The 22,350-nt window shown below is 35.8% G+C and overlaps 4 protein-coding genes across 4 annotated transcripts; 3 read left to right on the forward strand and 1 right to left on the reverse strand.

Moving 5' to 3' along the window:
• Nucleotides 1-48: 48 nt before the first annotated feature.
• On the forward strand, nucleotides 49-10,379 carry MONOS_7834 (putative nicastrin; the record flags this gene model as incomplete). The annotated part of the gene is made up of 8 exons (XM_067878190.1): nucleotides 49-688; nucleotides 784-839; nucleotides 962-1,823; nucleotides 2,004-2,407; nucleotides 2,497-2,721; nucleotides 3,256-3,367; nucleotides 3,437-3,877; nucleotides 4,380-10,379. 8 exons carry the CDS (start codon nucleotides 49-51, stop codon nucleotides 10,298-10,300), a joined length of 8,661 nt encoding a protein of 2,886 aa, XP_067725434.1. The 3' UTR covers nucleotides 10,301-10,379.
• A 2,041-nt stretch (nucleotides 10,380-12,420) lies between these two features.
• MONOS_7835 (uncharacterized protein) lies at nucleotides 12,421-15,843 on the forward strand (the record flags this gene model as incomplete). The annotated part of the gene is made up of 3 exons (XM_067878191.1): nucleotides 12,421-12,644; nucleotides 12,720-12,868; nucleotides 12,984-15,843. The coding sequence occupies 3 exons, from the start codon at nucleotides 12,421-12,423 to the stop codon at nucleotides 15,650-15,652; spliced, it is 3,042 nt and encodes a 1,013-aa protein (XP_067725435.1). The 3' UTR covers nucleotides 15,653-15,843.
• Nucleotides 15,844-16,451: 608 nt separating this feature from the next.
• MONOS_7836 (uncharacterized protein) lies at nucleotides 16,452-16,781 on the reverse strand (the record flags this gene model as incomplete). The annotated part of the gene is made up of 1 exon (XM_067878192.1): nucleotides 16,452-16,781. One exon carries the CDS (start codon nucleotides 16,779-16,781, stop codon nucleotides 16,452-16,454), a length of 330 nt encoding a protein of 109 aa, XP_067725436.1.
• Nucleotides 16,782-17,591: 810 nt separating this feature from the next.
• MONOS_7837 (uncharacterized protein) lies at nucleotides 17,592-20,729 on the forward strand (the record flags this gene model as incomplete). Its single annotated transcript, XM_067878193.1, has 5 exons — nucleotides 17,592-19,009; nucleotides 19,130-19,308; nucleotides 19,375-20,457; nucleotides 20,535-20,647; nucleotides 20,703-20,729. 5 exons carry the CDS (start codon nucleotides 17,592-17,594, stop codon nucleotides 20,727-20,729), a joined length of 2,820 nt encoding a protein of 939 aa, XP_067725437.1.
• Nucleotides 20,730-22,350: the final 1,621 nt, after the last annotated feature.

The raw sequence follows: 22,350 nt of genomic DNA on the forward strand, positions 1-22,350 counted from the left end.
ATTATATATTTGATCAATATTTTTTATTTCCTTCAAAGAGAAATGTTAATGTATTGGTTGTTTGGTATATTTTTGATAAAGAGTTTTGCTCTCAAACCCATTGATGTGAAAAAATCCACTTCAACTCCAATTGATGCGTATCCACTCATCAGATATTTAAACACAACATCATTCCGTGGCTCTCAAAGTAATGTAACAGTGAAACCTGGTATCCTTTATGAAGTTCAAACGCAGAATGAGTTGAATGAGGCATTGGAGACAAAGCTTCAAGAAATTAATAAGAAACTTCATTTTTCACTTTTGTTGAATGGAACTTTACTTTCAAGAATAAATCTTGAAAAAATTTCAAATCATCCTCAAGTTGCTTCTGTTGTTGTAGCAGATGATTTGTCTTACTATTTGACTGATCAAAATCTTCCACCTGCTTACACTCCTGATTGTAAAGGTTTATTGCCTGGAGATTCTCATTTTGCTGAAGGACATGATTGGAATGCAAATGGAGATTGCCTCTTTTCTGTCTCTTTTCCAATGCCTGTTTTATATGTTATGAAAGGTGTCAATGAGCCACTATTTCGAGCTGCAAAGCACAATAAAGCCATGAAGTATTCAAAGAATAAACCTTTATTTCAGCTGCAATCAAATTTTCTGATGGAGGCCGAAGGAAATTCCATTCAGTGCCTTAACGAAGGTTTGATATCATTATTTATTTCTTTAATTTTTTTTAAAATAAAACTGCAACAAATCTCGAAATTTTTTACATTTATATCTTTTAACTGAAATTAGGTAAATGCACCCCATTAACAGGAAGAGCTTTATGGGGAAATATAGGACATGTAAATGTAATGTCAACACTTATATTTTCGTTTCTAATAAAGATTCTATTAATTTTTTCATATATTATTTCTTTTATGAATTTCTGAAATAAAACGTTTTTTTTTAACTGACATACATTTTTCCACAGTCTACGCAAGAATATGTTTTGCTGACTTCTCCCTTTGACACCTTGTCGGAGTTTTATTCGTCTGCTCGCGGAGCTTCAAGCGAAGTGTCTTCTGTGGCGACGCTGATGGGCGCAGTGAGGGCGATTACAGACTGGATCAGGCACAACTCCAGTGGCTCACACGGAGCTGACGACGAGGCTGTTATCACTCCACCGTTCGACAAGACGGTCCTTATTGGGCTGTTTCCGGGGACAAACTGGGGAAACTTTGGAGCAAAGCGGTTTGCATGCAACATCAAGCGAGAGCACGAAAACACTGCAACTTCTTCAATTTCTGCTAATTCTAATTCACATCGCATATTGTCTTCTTTTGCGTCAGTTTCGCTGGTGCAGGTGAATCAAACAGCACTCGTGCAAAAAAGAAGCCAGAAGCTTTTGCTGCGGTTTAGAAACAAACTGGCTTCTTTCTTCAACATTCCACCAATTTCAACAGCACCTTCAAAAAGAGACTCTCAACTTCCTCAGACAATTCTGGCTGAAAAGAGCGACAAAAAGGCAGCTCGCTACCACAAAGCAGCAGGAAGCTTTGCAAACATCACGTTTTCGAAGATCAAAGCGATGATTTCGATTGGAGACATTTCGACTCCAGCGTCTGCCTCTCCGGTGAAGCTGGTGATCCACAAGGAGCACAACATCGACGCCCACCGACAACTGCAGCAGCGAATGGTGAGTGCGGGGCAGAAGGCAAAAGCAGAAGGGGCTGTTTCAATAGACACCGAAACGGGGCCTGCAGCTGGCGAGACGCCTGGGATTCCTCCTTCTCCTGCTGCAGCCTTCTGGGAGTACGACAACAACATCCCGACTGTTCATATTTGCACTCACGGTGTGCTCTGAGTTATTATGAATGTTATCGTTGATATTGAATTTTTGATTGTTATTTCAAATAATTATGTTTGAATGTATTTTGATTGGTGATTTATTTACTGGTTCTCAATTAAATGATTTTCTTTTGTGATTATCTCTTTTTCTTTCTCTCTCTCTTATTTTCTGTCTATCTTGTCAGGATCGACATACAACAATCCAGTGCGCCACAGCCGGCTGGATACTGTCTACAATGCCACTGCCATCTGCGAGGCAGCGACAGTCACAGCGAAGACAGTTCTCTCTCTTGTGGGTGTGGCAGACGGAGACACGGAAGGAGGCAAAGTGAAGGCGAACTGCTCAGAAATAGAAGAAGTGATGGACTGCCTGATCAACAACGCTGCGTGCCCACTTGTCACAGAAAGGCTGCAGATCAGCGGAAACATTGTGAACTCGTTCTATTCACACGAGACGACAGTCACGCCGAATATCTTCTCCTCGTCTTTTGTACCCATTCAGTCGGCCCTTGTTGGCCGTATGCTCCAGAACATGACAGGAAGAGTGGACAATCAGTGCTCTTCTGCAAATGACTGCAAAACTGGATATGTTTGTTCATTTTGTTCAAAAAAAAAAATAATAATAATAATTTCAAAAAATATTATGATAATAAAATTTCTTCTCTAATTTTTCATTAGAGCTGCGAAAAGGGCACATGCATATATACGCCTCTTACATTCTTTTCATCGTATTCTCCATATTTGTGGTACAATGCAGACAATGGGTGGTACACAACCAATCATTGCAAGACTGATAATGCTCCTGTTAACAAAGACGATCCTATTTGGACAGAAAGTAACTGGAAAGGGATGTCTTTCAAACTTTCTTTGACTTCTCCAATTTATTTGGATGTTGCTTTTCTCGTTTGCGGATTGTTGTCGATTCCTCTTTCTCTTTTGTTATTCCTCTTTATTAAACATCGTTGGAATTCAATGATTTCAAAAAGTTAATTCATCCTATTATTAGAATTTTGCTCATTATCACTTCAAGCACGTCATATTGTCAAGTTTTATTTTTATTTTCGATATATTTTTGTATATTTGCTTGTTTTATGAATAGGAAAACATTTGTGTGAAGCGATCAAAAAGAAATAATTTATTTATCTGAAAATTCAATCACGTTTCCTGACAACAGAAAATTGTAATCGTTAATGGCAACTGATATTGTCAGCGATGATTTTCATCAAGAAAAATTAGACGGTTAATGTTCAGAGTTTTTTCAATTTTCATCATTTGGATTTTTGATTAGGAGATTTGGAGTTTTTTCTTTGTGAGGCCACTTCATTTCTTGACAAAATACGACCATCAGATCCAATGCTATTTTTCTCGCAATTGTATTGATAATTGTGTTATTTTTCAAAATCAATATTGAATATTATTAGTTTTTCTTCAATTCAGGAAGGAACGAATGTTATTGGACGTAAGTTTGCTTACATATCTTCAACTTCAAGTACACGAAAATCCTTTATTAAGCACTATATAAAATGCTTTTCAACCCTTCAAAATCATGGTATATTCTCTTTTTAACCGTTATTTATGCAAATAATATTGCATCATTTTTAAAAACAAATTAAAACAGTGCTTTCGTCATATGATATTTACCAACTTACAACTCTTCTTTGCGAGGACTTTCCAGAAGAAGATATTTATTTTTATGTTGAACAGTGTTGCACTCCTTATCATTTATCAAAGATTAATGAAAGTGATTCTTTGCCTGATCATGTTGTATTTTGTGAAACTTACCTCCGAGTTCTTCCTTTCTTGTTTGAGAATGCTCAGTGGATTCGTTCAATATTTGATTATCTTTTGAAGCAAACTACGTTGTCTGATGTTGCTGATACTGATGGATATGTTTACCCAGCTTCTTCATTTCCGTTTGAGACATATCATTCTGCAATTCACTCAATCTCTCTTCTCAGCGGCATCACTTTTCCACAATTTTGCAAAAATTTGCATTCTATTCTTGACGATGAGCAGCGTAGAGAAAATGAACAAGAACGTTCTCTTGCAACTGAAATGTGTTCTGATGGAGAGAAAAAATTCACATTTGAAAGTGAAGAAATGCTTCAAACTGGAAATTTTAAAAGAAAAAGCCTTTATTTATCATTTTATAAATTTGTTATTATTTGTCGCAATAATTCTGTTGAAACTTGAAATTTGTCTGAGGAAATTTTTTCAATGTTTGATTGTGAAACTGTTCCCTTTATATATTTATCAGAAATTTTAAACATTAAGAATTAAATTTTTAACTTTGCATTGAGGCTGCATTGCAATTTGTAAGCCTATTCACTTTCAATTTGTATCTCCTGTTGAATTATAATATATTTATTTTTGCTGCATTTTCTGAAATTTGTGAATAAAAGATTTTTTGCTTTTGCACCGTATGGCAAGCACTGAACATGAAAACAACAAAAATTGTATTGATTTTTTGTTATTAATATAAAGCGAGGAATTATTACTTTCACATTTAATTATTTGCTGATATTTCTTTGTGATTTATGAATTTTTATTTATTGATTTAGTTGGTTCTGATGAAGTATACAGCCAGATTCTTCCGATTGCAAATGAAACAACAGCTCTGGAGCAGTTGGAAGTTGAACATGAAATAAGTCAAAGGCTCGAGAAGGACAATCAGATGTTGAAAGAAGAAGTACGCTCTCTTCGAGGAAAGCTTTTCGAAGCAAGCTCAGCTCTGGCAGGAAAAATGAATGAAGTTTCTGACTTTAAGAATAAAGATGAGCAAGCAACATTGCATATTAAGCAATTGACACAACAATTGTCGGAAGTGAATGAAAAACTGTTTCAGCAAAACAGTAGAGCAGATGCATTGAATAATGAAAATGTTCGACTTTCTCAACGCATTATCAACCTTGAACTCTTAATACAAAATCAATATAAAGAAAAGGAAGAACTCTTATCGCAAATGGCGCAGCGAATGATAAATAGTGAAGGAACATACTTAAAAGCAGATCAACAGATAAAGCAATTGACAAATACAATTGAAACAAAAGACCAAGAAGCAGCAATTCTCCGAAACGAAATCAAAAGACTTAACGAAAGAATAGCCACTCAAGAGAAAGAGCGATTGAACAACTGTTTTCCTTTGAAAGAAAGAACGAGTAATGAATTGATTAGTGACAACTCTAGTGACTTGTTTTCGAGTGCATCTCTAACTCAAACAGTGAAAACTCTTAAAGAAAATATAGAAGTGATAGATGAAGCTATGAAAGAAGTTCATAAAATCATATTGGACTTGAACAGCAACGATTATAACTCAATGATTACTTCGCACGAATTAGAAGTTCAGAAAGAAGGCGACGGGGAAAATAGAGATGAAAATGTTGTTAACAGATGTCTGTATTATACTACAAATATCGAACAGATTGTGGAATCAACGAAAAAACGACTTGCAGAAATGAAAAGCGTTTCTGAAGAAAATTCTGAAATAAAACTGAATTTTGAGAAATTGAAGCAGAAAAATTCTGAATATGCATCAAAAGAACAACAATTCATCGATGAACTAAATCTGACAGCGCAAAAAAACACCATTTATGAAAAAGAATTAAAAGAAAAGGAAAGACTTTGCGCTCAACTTATTCTGAATAATGAAGAATTAGAAGCTAAATTGAATGAACAGAAATTTACCGAAAGCGTAAAAGAAGATGAAAAAATTCCTGAGAAATTTTTAAATGAACAAAACGTTGATGTTGACTTTGAAAGAGTTGATGTTCAAATGCAGACAGAATCCACAGCAGAATTACCATATGATGATATTAAAATGCGCAATGAAGATTTAATGAAAAATGAAGATTTGAGCTCACAAGTGATGAATTTGACACTTGAACTCACATCTGTTAGAGAACTTGCTGAAATGTGCACATCAGCTCTTGTTGAAGCAGAGGCTACAGTAACTGAAGTTACAGAAGCAAGGGAGAAACTGCTTTCAGAAAACAGCGTGCTTGAGCGGAAATTAGAAAGAATGGAAAAAGAAATGCTTGGGCAAAGCAAAAGAAAGGCAAGTAAAGACGATGATTCATCAACTGAAATTCTCCAAAAGAATCTTGAAATGAATGAGAGACAGCTGCAAGAATGGAAAGATGAAGCGCTTGAAATGAGAGAAACGGTAATTAGCAAAGAGAAAGAAAGAAGAAAAATGGAAGAAGAACTCATAGCAACATCGACCTCTCTTCAAGAAACACAAAAAGTTGTTTCGGGACTGAAAGAACGTATTTTCATTAGCGAAGAAGCATCTGAACAGCTGTTCAATATTCTTTCACATTCAATCGAGCACTTTTTAAGTTTTGGAGAAGAAAATGATCTCAATTGGACAGATTCATTAAAAGAGATAAAAGAATTGTATTTTGGCAGCCGATCACTACTTCGAAAGACAAAGACGGTTGAAAAACAGAATGAATTTGAAGAGGTTTCTGATCAACTTCACCGATTATCAGAATTTGAAAAACAGTCAACAATTTTCCCCGAAACTTCAGGCATTGCTATTTCTTCTGAGCAGTTAAAAGATAATTATCTCAGCAACGTTGCGAGATTAATCTCAAATCTCCTTCCAAAGATAGAATCGACTATTTCTCAAATACTTCAAAGCCATCAGCAAGAAAGAGAAAAGTGGAATTCTGATATTGAAGAGATTAATGCTAAAAATAGGGCAAATAATGAGAAGAATGCAGAAATAATAGAAAATGAAAAGCGAATGTTGATTGCCCGCTTGAAAGAATTGGAGGAAGTTTCAGCACAAATTCATAGACAGAACAAAGAACTTGAAGAGGAGCTGGAAAAGAGCAAAACGCAGCAGGACAAAGCATTGGCAGAATTGCACATGATTCAAATGAAGGAAGCTCAGCTGAATAAACAATTGAGTCAGAGAACGACAGAATGCAACGAACTTCGAGAATTATCTCTTCGAACAGAACAAGAACTGAAGCAGAAGGACTCTTCGCTCGAAGTGATGAAAACGATGAATGAAAGCCTTCAGAAGGAAAGAGACAGAATTGTAGAAGAAAGAAAGATTGAAAAAGAGAACAACAAGAAATCCAATGAAGAAAAGCGCCGAATAAGCGAGATAACGGAGCAAGTGAAAAAGGAGTGCTACCAAGCTGGATTCGACGATGGGATGAAAGAAGCAGCTCAGACGAGTGCAGCAGCCGTAGAAATGCTATTAAAAGAAGAGGCATCGAAGAAAGAGGTTGAGTTGAACGAAAGGATGGAACAGCTGAAGGCACAAATGGAACAAGAAATTCAGAAGAAAGAGGAATTAATGAAGGAAATGAAAGAAAACAAAACTAATGAAGAGCTGAATAATAATGCAATGATTGAAAACAAGAAACTTCAGGAAACAATTTCAGAACTTCAGCTTGAAATGAAAGGATTAATGGAAGAAAAATCCAATTTGACAAGGCAATTAGAAGATTTATCTATGGAACTTGAAAAAAACATTCAACAACAAACAAAAGAAAAAGAAAAAGTTGAAAATCTTTTCGAAAACCAGCTGAAACAAATGAAAGATGAAATTGATCGAGAGAAAGCAAAAAATGACAAAAGAGCACAAGAAATCGAGGAAGCAGCACAATTATTGCTTAAAGGGGTTGAAGAAGAAGAAAAGAAGCAACGAGAAAACGAGAATATCATCAAAGATGAGAAAGAAAAATTGCAACAAGAAAAAGAAAGATTGGGGAAAACGATCAGTGAAATGCAATTGTCGCTTGAAAAAACAGAAAACGAAAATAAGTATTTGAAAAAATTAATACAAAGGCTGCAAAATAGAAAGGAAAAAGTCAGAGCTGAGAACAGCATTGAAGAAGATGAAAACCAATTAGTTGCTGAGACAAATAAAGAAGATCTGTGTTCAGCGGATAAAATATTTGAAGCTAATGAAATCACAGATTCAGATGCATCCTCTCAACCATTTTCAGAAAGCGAGCAGTCACAAAAGCAAGATGATAATTGGCAAACAATACAACTATCATCATCATTGAGCAAATTAAATGAAAATAGTTTGGATTCAAATAAAGAAACGCATTTATCTTTGATGCAAACAGTAGAATCACTGCAAAAAGAAAGTTTATTACTTAAAGAACAGATCGAAAAGCTCAAAAAAGAAAAGGTAAATCAACAAGAAGTGATTGAACAGATGAAAGCAACTATCAACGAAAGCGAACGCAAGGAATTTGAGTCGATTGAAAAAGCAGCGCAGGCAGCTGCTGAAGCAGATGAGATCAAAAGGAGATTTGAAGAAATGCAACTCGAAAATGTTGCAAAAAATGAAAATAAAACATTAATGGAACAAAAAAGCATTGAAAACGAGCAATTTATTTCTGCTTTGAATTTTGAGCTCGAACAAAAGTCAGCGAAAATTGATCAACTGACGGATGAGCTTAAAAGCAAAGAGCAGCAAATCAAAATGCTTAAAGACGAAGTTCGAAAAAGAGAAAAAGATCTTAAAGAGGCCAAACATGATCTGAATGAAGCTGAAAATGAAGTTGTTCGGCAAGTTCAAAAGTTTATGGAGGAGCAAAACGAATCTTTCACAAAACTGAGAGAAAAGCAAGAGGCCGATGACTTGAAAATTTGTGTGATGGAAGAAGAACTTCTGAAAAGAGAAGAGGAGTGGTTGAAAAAGGTGAAAGAACTTGAAATTGACAAAAAGAAAGAAGTTGAGCTATTGTGCAAAGTTGCTGGCATAAACAGCGAGGAATGGGAAAAAGAATATGCAAAAGAGTTAGATGATTCCGATATTAAAGATGCAAAATTTGAAGTTTCAAGTGAAAGTATATCTGAATTTGGAGAAGAAGAAATCTCACATCAATCAACTAAAAAAACAAACAAAATACGTTCTATTATTAGAAACGGAAAAATGGAACAACTTAAACAGAACCAAAATAGCGAATTTGAGCAAACAGCAAACTTATTGGACACAGAAAGCTCATCTCAATTTCTCTCTTCTTTTTCTTCTCCTTCTGCATTATCTCTTGCTTCAACTTTTCCAACACCACTTCATTCAACGCTTTCCGCTTCATTAGCAAGTTCTAATTCACATCAATTAACTCCTTCATCATATCACCAGATAGAATTCTCCAATTCTTTGCTTTCCACTCCACCTGCACTTATTCACTCCCTTTCTTCGTTTTCATCGCGTTCACCTTCACCATCTCACCTTCAAACACAACTTGCAGCCGTTTCAGCAAATAGAAATCAGCTTGCTTCGGCACTATCCCAAGCCGAGGAACGTCTTCGAGATACAGAAAAAGAAAAAAATGAAATGAAAAAAGAATTAAAGCAACTTAAACAAAAACAAAATGACGATTCAAGCAGAGATAACAGCGCAAAACAAAAAATATCAGATACCTCTCGAATGGTTTCAAAGTTGAAGCCTCCGACACACTTCAGCAAAAAGATATTTGGAGAGGCAAATATGAAACAACCAAAAAAAGAAACTGATTCATATCAATCTCAAAAAGAAAGTATTTCAACAAAAGCAGTTCAAAATCATATTGAAGCTCCTGTAAATATTCATCATCAAGAAACATCTTCTCAAATTGGATCTTCTTATTTGAATGCAGAAAAGTATGCAAAATGCGACAATGCTTCACAGCTCCAACCACTTCATCACTCCAAAGAATCTTCACGTTTATTATCTGCAACTTCTGAAAAAAGTGAATTGAAACGTCTACCAGAAGGCGTTATCAAATCCGCTGCAAAAGGGACAAGCAACAAATCTAAAAGGCAACAAGAAAAAAGTTCATCTAATCATCCAACCGCATCGAATGAATCGCAAGAAACTGATACCAAAGAGAAAAGATTTTCATCAATTCCAAAACAAAAATCCACAGAAAATAATTTGAATTCTTCAAAAAAATGTTCTGAACCACTTGTAATGCATAAGAAAGAAGATGAGTCTGCAGTTGCATCAACATCAAATTTAACAAATTTGCTTTCAAGCAAGCAATTATCAAGTGATTTGCATTCTTCAAAGCCGATTCAACAAAAATCACAATATTCACAACAGTCTCTAACAAGCAAAATACATCATTCTTCAACTTCTTCTGTTGCAAAGAAGCCAATTGTCAATGAAGATAAACCAATACCATCAAAAAACCAATCATATTCAAATAGACAACAAGACAAAAGTTCCTGCCAACCTCATCTCACTCAACCTAGTCCATCAACAGACTGTTTAGTTCAAATCTCTTCAGCCCACTCATCAAATGAATCAAAATATTCATTGCAAACTGCAATTTCATCGTCATCATCAAAGAATACGTTGTCATCAACTCCATCTCCTCAACGTGCTTCTTCTTTGAGTGAAACGACTTCTGGACAAATTGAATCAAAAATTCTACCAACTCCTATAAAGCGTTTGCATCCTGCATTCCAAAAGCAAATATTAACAAAACAACAAAAGAAAACTTATTCAAAAATTTCAAATTAAATTCATTTTTAATTTCAATTTTTATGTTTAAAAAAATATTTTAATGGAATAAATTTTGAAATTGAACAACATCATATAAAGAACATAAAATAACAAATTTTATTCAAACATCATAAAAAATATTGAACTTATCTAGAAAATTGAAAGAAAAAAAGATAAAAAGAGAGAATAAATGCGAAGAATGAGAGGAAAGAACAAGTGAAGAGAAAAGAAGAGAAGAGAAGGTGTGAATAGAAAAGAGAAGAGGTTCTTTGAATGAGAAATAGAAAAAAAAAAAGTCAAAAAATAAAGAAGGAGAGAGAAAATAATGAAAAAGATGGAAATAATGGAAAAGATGAAAAAGAAAAAAAGAAAAGCTACAGCACTGGGTTTTTCCAGGCGGTCACCCATCCAAGTACTAACCCAGCGTTGGCCGCTTAACTTCGGAGGTCTGAAGGGATCCGGTGCGTATGACCAACTATGGCCGTAGCTCACACACACTTCCTCAAACTTCCCTTTTATAATCTTCCCCCAACTATCCTTCTTTTTCTTTTCTTTCTTTCTTTCTCTTTCTCTCTCTTTTTCAATTTCTTTTCTCATCATCAAAATATCTTTCCCAATCATCTTCATCTTCATCTTTTTGTCTTTCTCTTTCTCTTTCTCTTTCTCTTCAACTTTAACTTTCTTCTTCTTTCTTTCACCCTTTCTTTTTCATTCCCTTTTTTTATTAACCACTACGCTCTTTCTCCTTTCTTTTCTTTTCTTCCTTCCCTTATTCCCCTATTCTCTCCCCCTCTCTCACTTTCAAATTTCATTCATTCACTCGCTCACTCAAGTATTCATTTTATCAATTCAATCAATAATTCACCATTTTAAAATTTATTTCATTGCAAACACACTTTCTCACTTACTTATTCACATTTATTTTTCAGATTTCTTTTATCACATATTTCAGCATTAATGAAATAATTTTGAAATTGAAAAATTATTCCTATTGAATATTTGTTGTATTTTTAATTTAGACGAACACATTAACTTTTCTAGTTTTATTTTTTTTAAAATGAGATAAAAAGCGTATTTCGAATGTTTTTAGAAAAATAATTCGTTGTTAATAATGAAACACTTCGCACAAGAAATGAAAGATCAAATAACTTTTTTGGAGTTGTGTTTTATGTTCAATAAAGAAATGTGTTGAAAATGTTTGGTGATATCGGCTTGATGGAATTTTTTGGAAACATTTTTCAATTAATGTGATAATTCAGAAATAATCATGTGGAAATATTGATGGAAGAGGTGAAAATAAAAGGAAAAAACTCATTTGGATTTGTTTATCTTTCCGCATATGTCTGTTCCTTTTCAAAAATTTATTTTTTATCTGTTTGTTGTTTGAAGAAACGTTTTGCTCATCTTTAAACAACGACGACTGTATTTAGAATCTTTTTTCAGTCACAGTTCATAATGGAAGAGTCAGCATGCAATTAAAAGGAAAAAAAATGTTTTTGACGCACCCACAATTATCTCATGGCGCATGATTTTCAGCAAATGTCTGCTGAAGAGCCATCTTAAAGTGTTTTTATCAACACCATCAAACGCCTCGTTGCTGCTGACAACGCTGGCATGCTTGATAGAAGGGAGGAATTGCCTGCTGACAAAGCAGGAAGGCGATGAAAGACAGTTTCTTCTTTTGGTGTTTGATCTGGACATTGTTTCGATTGACATGGAGAAGGCAAGTGCGGCTGGATTTTATTCAGCAGTCATGGAAGAGTCGCGGATGATAGGTTTTTGCATTTTGTTTTGTGGCAGTTTTTCTCAAAAATGAGAAATTGTTGTTTATATTGTTTCAGAATTGTGTGTATTTTGGAAATTTGAATTTAATTGACAGTTCTAATTTATAAAACTGTATTTGCATTTGCGTGGGTGAAACAGGGACGGAGAGCCAGTGCGCCTTCTGCCGAATGTTGTGATATTCAACAACCTCGACCTGGCACCCCCTGATGCACAGAATGCAGTTGCAGAGGTGTCTTCGCTTAATTTGATGCGCCTTAACTATTTTTATGAATGTTTTGGGAAATCGTCTTTTTCAACATTGATTCATTTGATAGTTTCTTTCCACTCCAAATCTCTCATTGTCTGATGGATGGATGCTTGTTCGTCCAACCGTCTTCGTGGGCATTGGGATTGTTTCCGCTCCAATGCTTCTACAGAGGCCAAAGACGCGTGCTCCGTACCGTGACCAGTTTCCATCGTTTGTCCCTCCTTCGTTTATCTCTGTTCCGTGGAGATACTGCGCTCCTGGGCTTCTTCAACAGTTTCTGGTTTCATCATCTGATCTGCAGCCAGAGTTGCACTATTACAATCCGTATATGTGTGTGATGAGTGGTTTATTTGCCAAAGTCAAATTTTTCTGATTTGCTTTGATTTGAATGGTTGCTTTTTGCAGAACAGAGCAAAAGCCTGAACAGGAAGTGTTGAAGGGAGGGGCATCTTGCATGGAAGAAAAACCGCTTGATCGCTTTTCAGAGGAAGATCTGATTGCAATGCGAGTGTCTTTGAACCGGTCTTTTGTGCACAACTCGCTCTCACTTTATTGTATGCTTCTTTGTTTTGTTTTATTTTTTATTTCTTTGTCTGTTTCTTGCACCGATTGATTTTTGATTTCCTCATTTCAACACTTTTGTGTAAACGCTGTTGCTGTTGCAACAAGTGAACGATTTGCTGGCTCAGATTGAGTGCCATCCTTTGGTTGCATCGTTTCCGGCTTCTCCCGATCTTCTCACTTCGATCATCTCGTTTGTCTCGACAGTCCATTCGCTCACTCACCTCGACTCGCAGAAGATTCCTTCGCTTTTGATGTATCCATCCTACTCTTCTGCACTTTCCTCGTTTTCCTCTCTGCACATCACCCCTTCGCCTGCTGGAACTCCATCTTCTTTGGGCTGCTTCTCAGTGCAGAACCCCTCTTTTTCAGGGTCTCCTCTTCCGCCATCATGCCCATCACCGATTTCTCCGTTTTCTCCCCTTTCCTCCACTCACGTTGCATTCATCGGTCACATCCGCAGCGCAACTCAGTCATCTGCTCTGTCTTCCCTCGCTGCTGACTTCGCACGTCGATCTTCGCAGAACGACCAGCACAAAACAAGCATGTCACTCGATGTGTCTGCTTCTGCTGCTGGTTCTTCCTCTTCCTCTTCATCTTCCTCTCCTTTTGCTTTGTCATCAGCACAATCACAGATGCCAACGCCTCGCATCATTTCGCTGGCAGACTCACATCGCCCGTCGTTTTCGATGGCTCAGACATCCACCCGCATTTCAGACTTGTCTCCGTCGATGCCTTTTTCTTCATCTTTTTCCCATTCCTCTTCCTCTTCCATTTCTTCTTCTGTTTCTGTGCCATCTGGATTCTGTGCATCTTCCTCTGCAACCATGCGACCATCTCCGCTTTCGAACTCATCTACTTCTTCTTCATGTTCTGAACTGCCCGCTGTCCGCAGCATGCACTCTGCACAGTCGTCGATGCGCTCGCCTCTCCTTCCTCAGACACAGCACACATTATCCTCTGCAGCTGAATTGTCGTCTGCATCTCTTAGCCTTCCGCCGACCTCTTCGCGTGTGCGTGTGCCTGATGCCTCGTCTTCGCTGGATGCAGTTAAAATGCGCAGAAGAACTTCATTTGCGCCTTTTCAGCTTCGAGGTGCTGGAAATCCGTCAATCTGTTCTGTTTCTGCCTCTTCCTCTGCTTCTGCTTCTGCTTCTGCTTCTGCTTCTGGGCATGTTATGATGGAATCGGACGAGTGTGAGAGCAGAGAAAGTTCAGCTGGTGAGTGTGTGCTGTTTGTGTCGGCAGCAGACATCCAGCGCTGCTTGGTGGATCTTCTGGCACATCGCATGACTGTTCGGCCAGCACCAGCTGCACAGGCAGTGTCTATGATGTGGATGCTCCTGAGACAGGCAAGAGACGCCGATCCGCTGGGGGGAGAGGAGATGGAGGAATTTGAGAGAGGAGAGGAGAGAGAGCAGAAGAGCAGCAGCGTCTTCCCGTTCAGCCCTTTTGATTCAAGTTTTGCAGAAGAGAAAGGGGAAAGGAGTTTGTTCGGGAGTGGGTGCGATAATGAAGAGCGGTGGGAGGTTAAGCACAGTTCAGGAGATGAAGCAGAAAAAGGAGAAAGCGGGAAAATGTTCAATGAGGTTGGATCGAAGACGAGCTTCTTCCAAAATTCAAGCAAAGTGTCTGAGAATGCTTCAGATGAAAATGGAGATGACGAAGGGCTGGATGAAGGCACTCCTGTGCAGCTGTCAGACTCGTTGCATGCAACTTCATTGCGACAGCTGCCATCATTCACAAAATTGACAGAATCTCATCCGTCCTCTTCTCCTGCTTCTCCCTCGAATGATTCAGGAAAGGAATCAGAAGCGAAAGCTGTTGGTGTTGAGTCTGCCAAAAGTGAGGTTGAATGTTTGGGGAAGGGACGAAAAGAGTGCGAACAGCCAAATGGGAAGGAATGCTGTGAGTCAGATCCAAAACATCAACAGTCTGAATTGTCAGCTGAACAGCAGAAGAAGAAATCGAACTTTGGTGATGTTTTTCGTTCATCGTTCGTTTCATCGCCTGAATCGCTTTCATTGTCAGACAGCGATTGCAGTTTGGTGCAGAGCCCATTGGAGCAAGAAAACAATGAGGTTTCGATTCAAATATCTTCCACTTCAGCTAAAAACACTTCATGCACTTCAGAAAGCATTCCAACTGCTCCTCCGCCTCCTCCCCCGCCTCCACCACTACCACCACCACCACCTCCTCCTCCTCCTCCTCCTCCTCATAATTCTGCTTCAAACACGCAATCAAAAGTATCAGCAGCTGCTGTCTCTCCATCGGCTTTCTTCCCATCATCTGGACAGCTCGAGGGCTCGTCTTCATTGCCCTCTTCTGAGGCAATGTTTGCTTTAGGGGCTGGTTCGCCGTTTCCGTCTCCTCTCTCAGAATCAGCCTCAGATGCGATGGAGTCCTCTCCAAAAGACGCTTATCGGCGCAGCACATCTTCCCCGCTGCCTTCTCTTTTGGGGTTGTATTACTCGGGCTCTTCTGCATTTCGGTTGGCTTTCCGCCAGCTTGCGTCAGTTGCATTTGGCATCCCGCTGAGCACAGCAAGCACAGCCTCATCCACATTCCTTCTGAAGAAGCTGTTGAAAGTCTCGCATGCACTGGGCATCTCGTCCGATGAGCGGGAGCTAAATGCACCTGAGCCAAGTGTTTCACCCTTTGGCAAGCTGAGAAGAGCGCCTGCTGAAAGAGAAGTGATGTTCAACACGGTTCTGGATTTCATTCATTCGATCATATCTGAGGCTGTTGAGGCTTCACCGCTTCCTCTCAGCTGTTGATTTGCTGTCATGCACTTAAATATAAACTGGGATTCTTTTTTTGTTTTCCTTTTCCTTTTCTTCTTCTTCTCAGCTTTTTATAAAGATGTGCACAAAAAATGAAAACCATAAACGACAATTGCATTTATTTTTGGAGAATTTTGTGTTTTTTGGACTGATTTGCTTTCAAAAGGAACAATGAGCAAAGCTTTTGTATTGAATGTTCTTTTTTTAATGAAAAGTATATGTTTTCTAATTTTGTGGAATTATATATGAATCTTTGTTTCCTTTGTTGATGAAATTTGGGTTGAAACTTTTTTGGAAAAAAGGTCAATCTTTTGTGTATTTTTTGCAGAATATATTTTTCAATCGATTTATGAAAAATTAAAGCAAAAGTTAGTACTTTACAAAAATAAAAGGAATAGAGAATTAAAAATTGACTTCTCATTTCCTTCATCGAAGAAGAAAATTATCATTTTGCGATTCTAATGAAGTGCATCATCGAAATTCAATATATTCTTTTAATGCAGTTCTTAAAAATATGTGCGATTATCATCTCTCTCAATCGCATTCATTCATGCTCCAGTTATCCTTGTTTCTCTTCATTATTGCATCTGTTCTTTTGCTTTCGAATTCTAATTGTGTTGTATCATGTGTTGTTTATGTCATTCAGCTTTAAAGATGAAATAGGATGTTTTTGGGTTCTATTCTTTCTTCTTCGATCGCACATTCGCATCAGATATCACTATACACTGAATTGAACACTTTATTTGTTCCTCTCTCCAATCTCAATAGATGGTAATTCCAATTCTTTGATCTTCTATCGGGTCATCTCAAAAGAGTTCTGTCCAAAGAGAATATCAAGCGTCAGACACTCCCACAACATCATTTCTAACATAAATGCAACCCTCTTCTTCGTCGCATGCTTCTTCCCTCCATTCGACAGCCCCTGTGTTATTTTCCTCAGGCTTTCCTTCCTGTTGTCATCCTCATCCTCAAACGCTGATGAGGACAGAGAGTCATCCTCCTCCTTTTCATCATCACTTGCTGATGTCACAACTGTTGATGAAGAGATGGATGAGGAATCAGAATCCTCAGATGAAAGAGCTAAATGAAAAAAGTTGTTCAACTTATATAGGCATTGTTGCATGTTGAAAAGCAATAAACGTAACAAATATTAAAATTTTGAATTCGTCAAAAATTTAAAATTTGTTTTCACTAAATTCTGTCTGTTAAAAAAAAAAATGAAATTCTGGATACTGAAATGAAAAAATTTTTTTTTACCTTTAGAAACAATATTGCTTAATTGTTTTTTATATTTTTGGAATAAAATAGTGCATGTATTATTTGAAAATGAATCATAAGCTCTTCATTAAAAAAACAACTTTGAAAACCATGGAATATATTTGCATATCAACTTAAATAGGAAATGAGTGAAATGTTATGAAAAGATGCACATGTTTTTAAAACAATAATGATGATAATTAAAATATTATTATTTATTATCTTTATTTTTCAAACAAAAATTTAAGAAAATGATCTTATGCTTTTTGTTGAATTTTTACGTTCAAAAAACATATAATATAAATGATCAAGAATGTTATTTTGCGTGTATCTTTGTATATTAACAATTATATATGCTACTTGTAATTCAAAGGAACCTATTATAAAATCTGTTACAATATTTCCACCGACAGGTTCACAAATAAACCCTCGTTATTCACCTTTTTTTCAGTTTTATTTCGAAAATGAAAATCCTTCTTTATTCCTTTACGGTGGTGTTGACCACAAAGAAGAAATGGTTTCAGATGCATATACTATTAATCTCTTCCCATTCTTTTCATCACGTTTGATTATTCCCATGGGCTTCCCAAAGCCTTTTGTAAAGTTTTTTGCTCAATTCAAAGTGGGAAACACATTTTTCATTTGGGGCGGATGGAATGAAAATGGATTTTCAAATATGCTGTGGTCATTTGATATTTCATCGAAAGAATGGAAAGAATTGGATGAAGGGAAGACAATTCCAGAAGCAAGACATTCAATGGCATACGCATCAGATGGAGATAAACTGTATATTTTTGGTGGGATCAGTGCATCTGGACTTCTTAATGATATGTGGGAGTTTGACACACAAAACAACCAATGGAAAGAATTGAAAATAGTCACCGGAGAAGTTGGCCCTGAACCTTGCAGCGGAGCAGGTATGCTTGTTGCGAATGGATATGCTGTTGTTTATGGAGGAGACACTGGAGGAGATGATGACTTTTCACTCGATATGTTCAGAATAAAGATTGACACAATTTCTTCTCAATCTTGGGAAGAAGTTGAAATAACTGATAAGAATGGAGATGCAAGCGACATTCCTTATTCTTGCTCCCAATTTGGTCAGGCAACATTTATTTCTTCGGATGGTGCATTTGCGTATATTCATGGTGGACGTCTATCAAACAATTTGTTCGATTATCAAAATTCGTTAATAATTCTTGATTGCAGTCAAGCCGTCAAAGGGGGAAATGATATAAAAACTGCAAAATATAAAGAAATTACATTTAACTTTCCGAAGTTGTTGTGTCTTTGCGGATGTACAACTGATTCAGATGGAAACCTTTTTATTTTTGGAGGGAAATCAAATAAATTCGCATCTGGAGAATTATTAGCTGTGATGAAAGAGGATTTATCTATTGACATTTCAGAAAATGCAATTCATTCTAAAGAAGCAAAAGAGCGAAGACAAAATTTCAGAAAGAAGATTATTAGTGAAGAATTTATAGAAACGAAGTCAGGTCAATTAAGCAAACATTCAAAATCAGAAAGCAATTCTCGTTTCAATTATTATGATAGTAATTCTCCGTTCATTCGTTTAATTTCAGTGTATGAACTTGGACCATCTCCACGTGTGAATCCTACAGTTGGAACATATGGTGATTCATTTTTTGTGTTTGGAGGACGAAATCCAGAAACAGGAGAAATTTTCAACGATTTGTATGGATGGGGAACAGATATAAATCAGTGGGAAAGAATTACTCCAAAAGGAAACTCAGAAACGCCTCCCGCAAGAGAGCTTGCTTCATTATGTTGTGAAACTGATCGATTTTTTATCTTTGGAGGCTTAGGACCGAACGCACAAACAGGAAAGGTGGAACCGTCAAATGAATTGTGGGAATTTTCTTTTCGTACGCATGAATGGAAGCAGTTGGGGAAAAAATCCAAGAATAAGCCAACACCTGTATTTGGTGCATCATCTGCCATCCATTTTAATTGCTTGGTTGTTTCTGGTGGAAAAAGTTTTGATGACGTCAATCATCCTCCTTCGTCATATGTATTTTATTTTGGAACAGAAGAATGGAAAGAACTTCACTTCGTGGATTCAACATATAAGTCTGCCATTCTTTTTTTGAACAAGATCATTACAAAAAATAAAACAGAAAACACACAACTGCAAAGATATGAAAGTCATGAACGTAACTATATAGAAATGCCAAATATTTACGAAAATAGTGAGAATATAAAAAGAGATTTGATGATATCAGATAATAAGCAAGTTGGAAGCGTCAGACAAAATATGAGCAATAATGATGAATCTACACATTCAAATCTAATTGTCATTGGAGGAATGGATGGCATTTCTCCAATGAAAGGGTTTAGATGTTATGATTTTGAAAAATTATTGAAAATAGGTAATTTTGATTTTACAAATATTTCTGGGAATAACGAAAATTTGAATCATATTTTTCACTATCAAGATGGGATGGCATTACCTTTTGAAAATAAAGTATTAATGTTCGGAGGGAGAAATGGAGATCGCGCAATGGATACTTTCAAAGTTGTAGAATTCGATAAGTATGGCCATGCAACTGTGACCGAAGATGATGGAACAGAACTTAAAAACGGTATTCATCTCGATGTGGTTGAAGCTGGATGTTCAATTTTTCAAAATAACATTATTTGTTTCGGTGGAAGGCAAATACATAAAGGAAGAACTATCATGCCATTTGCAATTGATACAATTCGTAATATTAGTCTTCAAGATAATGTTTTAGGCTGTTCAGAAGGATATTTCAAGAATAAGGAAAAATGTGAAAGATGTAAAGAAGGAACTTATTCAGATGGAAAAAATCGAACGGCTTGCATTCCTTGCCCCGCAGGAACGTTTGGAATATGGGAGGGTGCTCGAGAATTTGAATGCGAATTTGCTCAGGCTGGAACATTCACAAACACTTCTGGTTTATCAAGTCCAATTAAATGTGAAACTGAACAGTATTGTCCAATTGGCTCAGCATCAAATAATAATACAATGCCAACTACCGATCCTTCGAGAACAACTCAACCTCAATTATACAGTGAGCCATCGAAATTGGTGACTGCGATAAATATTATTTCATATGTTGCTATGGCTGCTTTTGGTTTTATGGTTGCTCTGTTTCTTCTATGCTTTCGAACAAAATCGTGCATGTGGAAACTGGATGGCTATTCAAGCAAGTATAATGACTCTCTTGATCCACATACGCACTCTTCAGTCAAACAAATAAGAAAAACAACATTTGGAGGATTTGTTTCGATTGTTGCCATCTTTTTTGTTGCTGGCGTTGTTCTTTCGAATATTTTGGGTTTTTTCTTATTCAACATTGCTGAGACAAGGACAACAGTCGATGCTTCAACAGAAAGTCATATATTAGAACATTTCACAAACAATCACGTTCTTGTTGAACTTACTTTGATGGACTATACCGGTGAATGTGTTGGACCTGTGAATAAAGAGATTTATGAAAAATCTGATAAGTGTTCAGACAAGTTAGGATTGGGGAAAACATCATTTAATCCATATGGTATGTGTCTGTTTTTTACTGTTAATAAAATTTTTAAATATTTTTTTTGATGTATTCATTAAAAATATTCCATTTAGGATTGAAAAAAGATAGAAATTTACTTTTCACACCGACTTGCACTCAAATTCATTCCACTAATTATTATTATCCTCCAACACATAATTGCAAGATTACTCTTGAAGGTGAAAACGTAAATGTTCCATTGAAAAATGTTCAGATGGACATTTTTTCCATGTTTTCCTCAGAAAGAAATGTTTCTTGCAGAGCAATAAAAGTCTTCGCATCTGTTGATTCTGCTGTTCCTGAGCAACATAACCTGAAATTTGGTCCAAAAAATTTTAAATCTTCAATTGAAGATATTATTTTGAGTGGCAATAAATCAGTATTCAGTGGTCCAGTATCAACGAACGTGACGTTGGAGCTTGTCCCATCTATTTATAAAAGAAATGTCGCTTTGAAAACAAATATGGAAGAAGAAGGCCATCTCATCAACCACATTTCATTTGATAACGGATCCTTTTCAAATTATCCAAACATATATTATAACTTCGGGCTGGGCGTCAATATAAAATTCAAGCTGGAAAAATATGTGGTTATCACTCAACATTCAATGAAGATATCTTGGGTAACATTTTTTTCATCTCTTGGTGGGTCTTTTGTTTTCTTTGGATATTTTGGTAACATTTTGCCCGTATTTGAAATGTTAATGAACATTAAATGGCCATGTGGGAAAAAAGGGACAAATAAAGTTACTGCAATGTTTCATGATTCATATAGAAAAACAAACAAAGGAGAAACAAACAGAGAGTATATCGAAGAAATGAAGTCAATGAATGAAGAGCCTCTTTCCTTGAGTTCTTTAGTTTGAGTGTTTTTGTATTTTCAGTTGTGAGATTCTTTTTGGAACAAATTTTTTATTTGAATATTTCTTTATGGCACTGTTTTTGTATTTGTTTGCCAACTGCAGAAAAGCATTTGATGAGTAAACGTTTTTATATATCCATTTTCAATCTGTTTAGAACTTTTTTTTTTTTTTTTTTTTTTTTTTGTTTGTTTGTTTGTTTGTTTGTTTGTCTTTGTTATTCTAATAGAAATTGAGAGTTTTTGTTTATTTTAAAGTTGCTTTTACAAGGCAAAATAATATTTTTTTTTCCAAAAATTTAAAATTGAGTGTCTGATTATGTTTGCGTTTACTCATTTGTAATTCAAGTTTAAAGTTTTACACATTCTTTTCATTGAAATCTATTCAATTCGAATATTTAACAACATGCAAGTAGAGGTCTGTTTAATATATATGTTTATACACCAAAAATTATTCAAAATGAGAATTTTTGCATTCAAAAAAAAATTTGCAAACAAATGAATAATTTTTTCAAACGAAATAATAATTGTTTAAAACTAAACATAATTTTATTCCATCTTTCACGAAATTTTGTGATAATCCTTTTTTCACTTTTGAATCTGAGATCATTTTGTGCAGTTATATATATATATATATATATATATATATATATATAGGGTGGTTTTTTTATCCGGACATTTTTTTTTATTGGCGTGTCTCACCAAATAAAAACTAAAAACAAAAAAAGCATATTGCACCAGGTTTGAGCACGTATTAAATGTTCATATAAAAAAATTTTTTGTCAATTTTTGTTTTTGATGAAGATCTTGAGAATTTTTAATTTATTTTTGATCATTTGTTTTGCTCGTTTTTAATCGACTCTCTTTTTCTGTCAGTTTTTAGCTACTGGACCATGAATCATTCATAATTATCATATATAATTTCAAATCTTTTTTGTTTTTTCTTATTTTTTCACGAGTTTTTCGCATTTCATTGTTTTTGAAGAAAATTATAAAAAACTCATATTTTCTCAATTGTTTTTTGTTCTTTCA

The sequence above is a fragment of the Monocercomonoides exilis genome (assembly GCF_001643675.1).
Source record: "Monocercomonoides exilis strain PA203 chromosome Unknown scaffold29-1213020, whole genome shotgun sequence".
NCBI classification, from domain to species: domain Eukaryota; phylum Preaxostyla; order Oxymonadida; family Polymastigidae; genus Monocercomonoides; species Monocercomonoides exilis.